The sequence below is a fragment of the Piliocolobus tephrosceles genome, unplaced genomic scaffold (genome assembly GCF_002776525.5).
Source record: "Piliocolobus tephrosceles isolate RC106 unplaced genomic scaffold, ASM277652v3 unscaffolded_46169, whole genome shotgun sequence".
In the NCBI taxonomy this organism is placed as follows: domain Eukaryota; kingdom Metazoa; phylum Chordata; class Mammalia; order Primates; family Cercopithecidae; genus Piliocolobus; species Piliocolobus tephrosceles.
In genome coordinates, this window is record NW_022331164.1 from 1 (window position 1) to 10571 (window position 10571).

A 10571-nucleotide genomic window follows, 5' to 3' on the forward strand; every position below is an offset into this window, starting at 1 on the left:
CCCCCGACTCCCAGGGCACTTTCCAGACAGCCAGTGCCACATCCCAGACAGCCCCTGCTCTGCCCTTGGGGTCTGTGCCTGGCAGAAGGGTGGCTGACCCTCTCCCCCTCTCAGCCTGGGCCCCAGCTCCCTGGGTCCTGGAACTAGCAGACACCCACCCTGTGCCTGGTGGGCTGGTCATGCTTGTTCCCATTGATGATGGTGTATTGGAAGGGAACTGTTTTAGATACCAATGTAAATCTGTGTCTACATCAATTCCACATGAGTTCAGTCATCATACGGGAAGGGAATCATAGCTGTGGGGGGCTCCATGGAGGACCCTGAGGGCCCCTGAGGCCAGTCCCTGTGGCCACAGCAAGGAGCATCTGCTTCAGCTAGTTGGATAAGACTCTCTCCTGCCCAGAAACAGGCAGAGGGACTTCCCCTGCTCCCCATCCATCGTCGTATCCCAAACACACCCATGTGGACGGTCACCTCAACGTCTCCGCTCAGCCCAGTGCCTGCGCTCTTCCTGATGAGGGTTAAGCAGGAGCGGCTGCCTCTCCCCATGTCCATGTTGCAGGTGGCTGCCTTCTCTTCAGATCCCACCGAGCAGAACAAGAGCCAGCCAGCTCTCTTCAATCCCAGGATTTTCCGGGGATACTGATAATGATGGGAGGTCCCAAGAAGCCTCCCTAATGCAGGCAGGGCCTTGTGAGTGGGTGGTGGGAGGGATCAGGGCTTCCTCAGCATCTGTCAGTCCCTGGTGCAACTGAAGGGGCTCCCTACACCGGGGGAAAAAGTGGGGCCAGCCCCTGTGGGTTTCCAGTGCCTGGCATCTCCCAGTTCCTCTGCCCTCCCTCACAGATACCCTCCTCGGAGCAGCACAGCCCTGAGGACAGAGGCAGCAGCCTGACAGCATTTTCCAACACAACTACATTTATTCACATTTACACACAAGGCCCCCAAGGCACTGCTTCCCACCCCCCAGCCCCTTCCCCCCAGGCCCTCCCTCCCTGCCCTCCCCTTTCAGCCACCTTCTCCCTCCCCTCCCTCCCTCCCTGCCCTCCCCTTTCAGCCACCCCCTCCCTCCCCTCCCTCCCTCCCCTATCCTCCAAAGCTAAGGCCCAGCAAGATCAGCATGGGGGAGGAAGAAGCTTTTGACTGCTTTGGGGCATCGGATGCCAGACCCTTGGGGACTGGCACCAGAGAACCTGCCCGGAAGCCCCTATTGGCTACAATGCTGCTTCTTCTTCTTCCTGGAGACCAAGGGGTCACCCTTTCTCTTTTGAGACTGTGAGGGGCCACCCAGCCCCCAAGCCAGGGATTGCTCCCCAGAGACCCTGAGCCCAGGCCCTGGGTGGGGTGTCTTTTTAGCAGGGGATGGGCTTCTGAAGAGAGGTCGCTTCTTGGACTTTGTGGCTAGGCTGAGGCCTCTTCTCTGAGCAGATTGGGACTGAAGAGCTTCCTGGGGTCCCCACTTTTCTGGGCTGAGAAGGCCCGAGGCAGGGACAGGGCTCTGGGGTAGCCACCAGGGCAGCAGCTTGTGCTGGGGACCCATGAGGAAGGCCAGGCTGGGGAGCTCCTCCTCCTCACTTGACCGCTGAGCCAGCCCGTGTGACTCCCTGACAGGAGACCCTCCAGGGAGATCCAAGGTGTCCTTGGTCCCCAGGCCGGGGCACGTGGGTCTGTGGTCCTGGGGAGGAGAGGTTGGCCGGGCAGCTCTCAGCCCAGGGGAATCCTGACATCCTAAAAGCGCAGCAGAGTCTTTGGACCTGCACATGCCAGTGCGGGCTCTGCCTCGTCCCTGAGGGTCCCGGGCAGCCATCTGGGGTGGGCAGGTTTCCATGCCAACCCCTTGTTGGGGATCAAGGACGTCTCTCTCCGCTCCTTGGCCAGCTGCAAACTTAGAAGAACTTGAGTCCAACCGGGCCATGCCATGACTAGGGGCTGCCCTCGCATGCTCTTTCTCCTTCAAGGGTAGGAGGCGCTTCTCCACTAGCTGCGGAAGGAAAGGGGGCACTTACTGGCACTACCCCGGGTGTGAGCAGAGCCCAGCGTGGTGGAGACCAGGACACTTGGGCGGGAGGCAGGGAAGCCTGAGGCAGCTGGGCTTTATGTCAAAGAGAGAGGGTGTGGCTCTGGTGGGCATCCCGTTGGGCCTCACTGCAGCTTGCATCCTGACTCCCCTCCTTGGCTCCTCTCCATCCTACTCCCTCTGAACCTGCATCTTCCCACCCCGGAGTGGCTCCCCAAGAAGCCAAGCATCCCCAGCAGGGTGGGGTTAGACAATCAGGTGAGCCTTGTGTGCTGGGTCCCTCCTGCCCCTGGGGTACCTGGGTAAGGGTGAGTCCTTCCTCCTGCTCCAGCTCCTGGCTGAGGGCCAAGAAATCCATCTGTGGATCTGGGGAAAGCAATTCTTCCAGGAATCGGGGGTGAATGACGGCCTCCACCTGGAAACAGAAGGAAGAAGGCGTGAGCTTCCTGGGCAGGGAGGAACCTGGAGCCAAGGACACCCAGAAGAGATGCAGAAAGCTGCAAGCACCTCGTCCCCACCCTCCTGGGGCTGTCTCATATCATGGCGACCACCAGCTACAGACACAGACCGCAGACCTGGTAGCATACGCACACACCGACAGAGACACACAAACCACACACAGACACACAAACAGACCCACATACAGCACAGGAAAAGACACAGACACAGTTAGCATACACACTCCACACTCACACCCACACAGACACACAAAGACACACAGTAACAAATCACAGACACAAACACACAGCAACACACAGACACACACAGTCACATACACTGACACTCAAATCCATGGAAATATATGCACTGCTGAGTAACTAAGGAACAGAGCTTAATTCCAAGGACCTGGGAGTGCTACCCCCTGGAATCCTGCAGACCCCAGCACTCCAGGCCAGCCCACCTTGGTGACGAAGTCTTTCTGGGAACACAGCTTGTCAATGTAGCTCAGGAGGCCCGGGTCTGGGGGTGTCCAGTCCTCTTCCTGTGGCTGCTTCACTTCGCCCTCTTCCCGTTGTTTCTCGGGCTCCCCTGTGGCCCCGAGGGGAGGCCCCAGCAGCTCCTCCATGATGTCCACATACTCCTGCACCACTTCTGGGGGAATCTCCTCGGGGACCTTGGTCTCCGCTGGCCTCTGGGGCCTGGGTGGTGGCAGGCGGGCCTTGGTCTCTGCTCGCCGGTGGGGCCTGCGTGGTGGCAGGCGGGCCTTGGTCTCCACTGGCCTCTGGGTCCTGGGTGGTGGCAGGCAGGCAGTCGGGGCCTTGGGGCCGGCCTTGCTGGGAAGGTACACTGAGGCAGAGAGGGAGGAGGATGGGTGTGGTGAGGGCCACTCCTCCTGCCTGCACCACACAGGGGAGGGCAGGGCTTGGGGATGTGAAGTGGGTCCCAGGTGGGTCAGGACCACCTGAACCACAGCAACCCTGGAGGAGGCAGGAGGGACACATCTGAGACAGCATCACTTGGGAGGAAGTTCAGAGCCACCAATATGCCGTGTACTCTCCTCGCTCATCCCTGCTTCCTGGGCAGAGCGTATGTGGAGTTTTGGATGGGCGAGGGGAGAGAGTAGCTAGGAAACTTGACCAGGTCAATACTCAACATATGCTCCCGGAAGTTGTCCTGTTGGAGGGAGAAGATCTCCCTCTTGAAGGGAAGCATGTGGTGTGGGCACAGTGGCCTCCCTTGGCCCCTGTGGCCTTTGCCATGGCTCCTGTGGGAATGTGGGAAGCCATACCTGGCTGCTTGTCCACCTCAGGGGCTGGAAGTCCTCGAGGTTCAAGCCTTGGTGGGGCTGGAGGAGGCAGGCACTGGGGCTCCTTCATCAGTTGCGATTTCTGAATCTGCATCTCCTCCTCAGCCTCAAACTCCAGGAACCTGGGGGTGAAGGAGGCCCAGGCCGTGCTGAGAGGGTCCAGGCCCCCTTCCCCCAGGACCAGGCAGCAGCCGAGGGCAGGGATGGGAGGAAGTGCCTCCGGGGGACTGTCCAGGCCTTCACTAGGTGCCATCCCCCAGCCCCAGGAGGGAGCTGCTCCCAGAGTTCTGGGCTCACCCTCCCTCACCCTGCCCCTGCAGAGCCCATGGCATCAATGGGGCTTCCTGACTCAAGTCAGGGCCACGATGTCCAGGAGGGTCCCAGGGGATCCCTTCTCCAGGTTTCAGCTGGCCAGGGGTGGGGTTGATGGCAGAAGGCGTCAGGGATGATGCCCAGATGCAGGGGTCCTGAGGTTGGGACTGTAGGCCCCTCAAAGATAACCCAGGGGCACAAGGCCTGGGAGACCCATGATCAGGAAGAAGCACAAGCTGAGCCCGGAGGACAGGGCCCCTTTCCCCTGAGGCTGCTGTCTGTCTGTCTTCACGGAGGGGACTGCCCAGGAGCAAAGGCGGTCAGGCCAGAGATGGGGCTCATGGTGTCCTGGGCACAGGTCTCCGCGACCCAACTCCCTGGTTGGGCTGGGATGGGAGAAAACCGACTTCTGGCCACTGCTGTGAGGACTAGCACCCCTTCTCCTCATCCCCACAGCTGGAGGTGACCCACTTGGGCTGTGATGCTGGCTGCTCCTGCCATGACCTCCAGTGTCAAGGCAGGGGTAGGCCCCAGGCCAGGCAGGGGCTGCTTCCCAATAGGGCAGGACTGAGAGCCCAGAGCACTCTAGGTGGTAGGAGCAGCTTCCTGAGGGAGCCAGGGGCCCAGAGCGTCTAGTGTTTGTCCACATCCTCCTCATGCTCCATGCTGAGAAGCCACCACGGCCACCAGGCCTCTGTCATTCACTCTCACCCTGCCATGCGGGCCCTGCCCCCAGGACCCTAGACTCACTTTTCCGCCATCTCGTAGAAGATCATCCGGTCAAAGTTGCTTGTGTGCTGCCATTCCTGCACGGCCCGCCACAGTCCCTCCTCCAGGGTCATGGTGGGCTTCCGCCGGGCCAGGGATCGGAGAACTGGGCTGTAAACCAGTGCAGTCAGTCCCAGTCTATAAGCCCACCGTTCATCCCAAGCCCACCTGGTCCCAACACCTGGCCCCTGTGCTCCCCACACCTGTCCTGCCATGTCCCTGTCCTGTTCTCCCCCATGTGGGCTCCTCAGGCCCCAGGACACGACTGCAAGATCAAACATCAACACAAGCTACCAAGTGGCCTCTCCGACTGCCCCTCGGGTCCTCAGTGTTGAGAAGTGAACTCAGTACTACGGGTGGAACATGTGTGCCCCCAACACTCCTGTGCTGAAGCCCTCAGGGCCAGTGTGTCAGTATTTGGAGGCAGTCAGGGTCAGAGCAGGTCATAAGCGTGGATCCCAGACATGGAATCGGGAGCCCTGATAAGGGCAGGAGAAGACGCCAGGGTTCTTCCTCTCAGCCACAAGGGGACACAGCCAGAGGCAGCTCTCTCCAGCCAGGAAGAGGGCCCTGACCAGACACCCAATCTGCTGTCACCTTGATCTGGGACTTCTGGCCTCTGGAACTGGGAGACATGGATGTGTCTTGGCAAAGTACTCAGTCTATGGGATTTGTTACCGCAGAGCCTGAGCTGACTGAGACAGCGTGCACACAGAATGACCTGGGAGCAAGGGTTAAAGTGCAGGTTCCAGGGTCAGGACTGAGTATTGAACCAGCTTCCTGGGGACTCTGGAGTAAGGCAGCCCCTGGGGACGCAGCCTCAGGGTCCCGGAGCATGAGGAGCAGGAGCACACATCTAGAACCAAAGCAGAGCCGTGTCCAAGCCCACTGCAAGCAGCCAGGTACAGCTTCCCACAGTCCCACAGGAGACATGGCAAAGGCCTGTGAGCCTGGGGCAGCTCCACTCCAAGAATCGGGGTCCCCAGTGCACCGGGACTCCGCTCCAAGGGGGAATGCAACCTGTTCCAGGGTGCGGGGGCAGTGAGATTGTTGGGGATGAAGATGGGGCCGCCTTTCACCTACACCCCAGGCAGGGAACTTCCCTAGCGGAACGGCCAGTGTGTTGCAAGGTGGATGTGCTCAAGCTCCCGTTTGCTCATCAGCGGGAAACACAGGGTCACAGAGGCACCGCAGTGTGGAGAGAGGCAGGGACTGGGAATGAAACTACAAACTCTTCCAGATGCTGATGTTGCTGCCTCACAGTCACCACAGTCCACGGCCCGGGGCTGCTGGGCTCGTGGTGTACTCAGAGCTATCACTGGAGCCTGTGGCTTTGGGGAGTTCTCTCCTAGATGGCCTAGTCCTGATAATGATAGTAATGGGGACAGTAATCATAATTGCTATCACGTAATGTGTCATAGCATGTTCCAGGCACTGTGCTATGCATGTCATATGTGAGCTCAAGTCATCTCTTCACCATTCCCTGAATGACGCATCATTGTCCCTTTTTCTAGGAGGGATTGAGGGTGAAGATACAAATACCTGCCCAGCATCCACCCCAGGGTGGAGCCCAAGACCATTCCTCCACCACCGCTGTGCTAACTGGACCTCAGCAGAACTGCGGGCATGTACCAGGTTCTTTCTGGGCCCTGCAGCTCCTCCTCCCAGCCTGATGTGATGTGCTCCTGGCCATCAATACTGGGTTCAAGGAGGGGTACTGGGGTGTGTACTCAAAGACCTAAACCCAAACCGTAGCTCACGTCACACCAGAAACCCTCTCTGATCTGGGTCTTCTGTAAACATTGTTGTGAAAATGATTGAAAGTAAGGATTGACTGGACTCATGGGACAGTGACAGGCAGTTGAGATGAGGCCCCTGACAGTCTGTCCTGAGCTGCAGCCAGATTAATGTTGTTGAAAATGTACCTTCCCACAGTGCAACTCATCACCCTCACAACCGCCCTGCAAGCTCCCCTGAACAGTGGATGAACAAGCTCTCCTGTCCATCCAGCAGCCTCTTTACATGTGAGCTGCAGGACGAGCTCTGGTGCCCCGAGGGCACTCACATGAGGAAGCAGGAAAGTGCTTCGGTGTCAGGACTCTGGGGAAGGTGCCTCCGGGCCAGGGGCTTGTAGTGCTGCCAGAGTTGGAAGTTCTCATAGACACTCTTGGGGTTGCAGGAGTTGTCCGGCGGGGACTTAGCCTGGGAGGAAGCCAGGCTGCTCTCTCCATGAGCCCCTTGTGGCCATGGCCCAGCATTCCCTGAAGACACGATGCGGGGCATCTGGGCAGCCGGTGGTGGTGGTGGTGGAAGAGGAAGGCCCTGGGACCAGCCTCCCTCACAGGCCTGGGTGCCCCCAACCACCTGGGCAGCCATAACAGGCACCACAGGAGCAGCTGCCAGCAGTAGGGGAGGCGGACACACGACACCTCCGCAGAGGGTGCCTGGAGCCTGCCAGACGAGGGGGGCCTGAGTTAGGACCAAGGTCTGTGCCTGAGGGGCCTTCACAGGCCCCACCTCTGTCCTCATCTGGACAAAGACGTTGGAAGCCGCGGCCCCACTTGGGCCGTGGCCATCCTGTCCTGCCACCAGAGATGTGCTGGGCAAGGCAGACAGCACCAGTGGGCCGCCTGTAGGAACCCCTGCAGTCATGAGGGGTGGCCCGTGTGCTGGGCCGGGAGCAGGTGTGGCGAAGGGCAGAGCCGTGAACACAGACAGGGAGGTGCCAGGGTTCATGGTCACGGCCGGTCCCAGCACTGGGTATGCTGTGGAGACAAAGGAAAGAGGTGAATGAGCTGGGGTCTCCAGGTCCACACTAGTCACTGGGGAATCAGAGGGGAGTCCCAATAGCTGAGGGCATGTGACAGGGAAACTGTGCAGCTTGCAAGTGTCCCTGAGTGTGCGTTGGATGCTCCACTCCTCCATGGGAGACTCACTCCACTAGAGAGCCTGGCCCCGGTCACCAAGACTCCCTGACCCCTGTGTCCCAAGAAGCAACAGCTAAGCCTTCACTGCCCAAGGGTCTCCCTCGGGTGTCCCTGGCAGACTCTGTCAGCCTCACAGGATCTCCCAAGCCATGGGTCAGGGATGAGTCTCTCAGCAGCTTGGTGGTCCTCAGTATGCTCAGCAACAGGTGAGGGGCCTACCCCAGGGCAGTGCTTGGCACTCAGAAGGCCGACAGGAAGTCAGGAGCTTCTGAATATTATGGCCCCATCTCCTCTTCAATCTTTCTTTTCCTGAAGCTCTTGTAAACCCCTGTCTTTCGTTGCTCAAACACAACAAAAGAAAACCACTGGATGGAAATCTTTCCCAAGCCAGTGCCCTACAAACCCTGAAGATAATCCACAATTCTTCATGCCCAGCATACAAGTGATTGTCCTGGCACCACCAACAGCAAGTGCTAAATAGGGGTCAGATTCGGGCCACCCTTTCCTCAGTACTCGATGGTCCCAGCTGCCACTCAGGAAGCTCTGTTCCCAGGGAGAGGTTTGAGAGGCAGTGGTGGAGTCCCCTGAGATAGTGTCACTGCACAGCCAGCAACAGCTGCACACGATTAGAACACAGCCAGCAAATGGTGAGCAGCAGGGCTATCGGGGAGGTGTCTAGGGATTTTCATAGCTGCTGCTCAGGTTACAATAGGTAGTGGGACAAGGAGCCCATCTCTGGTCCTTCTCCTTTGAGCTCCCAATAACTGAACATAATGGCCAACCAAAAACAAGAGGTTATTGGGCCACGGACCAGGTGAGGCAAAGTTGTCTGGAACTCATCCCTATTCACTAGCACCTCATGCAGTCTCTAGTCAAGGGGAATAAGGGATACAGCACATGCACATCATAACTTGAATAATAATATTAAGAGAATCATCTTCCTATTTGTGCGCTACTCTCCTTCCTCTACTTAAGGAGTAGAGGAAGGAGTAGAAACCAGCCTTTCCAGACCCTTCCACTGAGAACCAGCAAGAATCCACACCTGTCCCCCCGTTCATGAGGTTGTATAAATGGAATAGGAGCAAATTCTTCATCTCCACAATAACACAAAGTGCAGAGGACAGGCCATGAGCTAGCAGACAAGAGGAAGTGGGTCTGAAGACCTGAGCTTCCACAAAAGGGCAAGCAATTCAGAACAACTCAGGAAGCCCAGGCCCTGTGTTGCCTGAACTTCCCCATCTGCCCCCACCCCTGTTAAATCAAAGCCAACAGCTACCTGAACTGACAGAGAAGCCAGCTCTGGGAGGGAGCTGAGAGGCTCTGGGCTGTGGCAGTTACAGCAGCCCCCAGCCTCGCCCACCCAGTCACTACAAGGTCTGTCACAGTTAACCCACCCAACAGTTTTCTGGCTGAGACCACTTCTCCCCACTCCTCCCTAAGATCTAGAAAACCCCAGTCTAAATCCATCTGAACAGTTTGGAAGGGCACCTTCCAGGTGCCTGAAGACACGGCACAGGACTCAGGCTTGCCTGTCATCCTCCCGGGGCCGCCATCACAACACAATCCCACCACTCCCTACAAACACACAATGACATGACCTGTCTCCCTCCAGAAAGGACCAATCCACCCACTCCATCCTTTCCCCTACATGGTGTATTCCCCTAAGCATCTTGGTCCACCTCTAAGGATTCGTCCTCCCTAACCACAGACTCAGGGTGCCATGGCCATCCCCAGGTGTGATGTCCTTGGGGACACCCAGTGCTCCCTCCCTCCTCAACATCAGCCCTATCAACTGTCCCCAGGGGCAGTGTCAAATTTGAATTCCCAAGGAGTTGAGGCAGGGCAGACTCAGATAATGCCCCCATCCCTACGGGCTCACCTCCATTTGAAGCCATCCCCTCAGGCTGGGCACTGACCACCGCTGTCTGGCAGTTTCCGCAGTGAGAAAAGTCAAGGGTAGGACCAAGAGAGCGACCTGGCTCAGCAGATGCTCCGGAGTCCAAATGGAGCAGTGAAAATTTGAATTTAAATAGGTTTGGAACATAGGACCCCAGACATTCCGCAGAGGGGGAGGGGCAGTGGGCAGCTGGTAGGGGTGGGGGACATTCTGTGAAGGGCTTCAGCCATTAGGCAAGAACCTGAGTTTCCCTTCGAACTGGACAGCAGCAACACAGATGGTGTGCATCTCTTTAGGCAACTTTCAAATTGTCCTGACTCACAGCAAAAGCTTATACCTGATTTCCCCTTTACTTCCATTCTTTATCAACAGACCTACTTTTGTGCCTATCAACCCATGCTCCTTCCCACTTTGGCTCTTTCCCACTCTTGATGAATTTCAACAGGGGATGCACTTCCTGAACACAATTCAGAACATGTTTTCAGTCTGAAAACACAGGGGTTCTTAGGAAGACAAGGGGACTGGCTGTTTGAAATCAGGATGGTCTCAGCCGATCCAGGCTATTAGGTGGTTGTGTGCTCATCATTGTTTCGGAAGCAATCCTTGTGCCCCCAGGTCATGTATGTCGCTGGAATCTCTGTCCACACCAGCAGGCCAGCCTTACTTCCCATCTCCTTAGCTGGAAAGCCTCAATCCAGGAAAGAGTGGTTATGCGACCTATAGCACCAAGACCAGAAATCCTTTCATTTTGTTTCCCAGCATACTGTGCTGGTGTTAAATGTTTATTTTTTATCTTTTGAATGATTTTAATTTAACCAAGCAATACTTTTGCATGGTTCCAAATTCAAACTGTGCACAGTGGAATAGGCAACAACCAGCCTTCCTCCCATCTCTTTTCCCTGG

The 10571-nt window shown here is 57.3% G+C and overlaps 1 protein-coding gene across 1 annotated transcript; it reads right to left on the minus strand.

Moving 5' to 3' along the window:
* Positions 1-1207: 1207 nt before the first annotated feature.
* LOC111535432 (NUT family member 2A) lies at positions 1208-10027 on the minus strand. Its single transcript, XM_026453866.1, is given in 8 exon segments — positions 1208-1981; positions 2316-2432; positions 2919-3304; positions 3747-3886; positions 4827-4955; positions 6910-7609; positions 9651-9808; positions 9810-10027. Coding segments are annotated over 8 exon segments (2622 nt in total).
* Between the last annotated feature and the right edge of the window lie 544 nt (positions 10028-10571).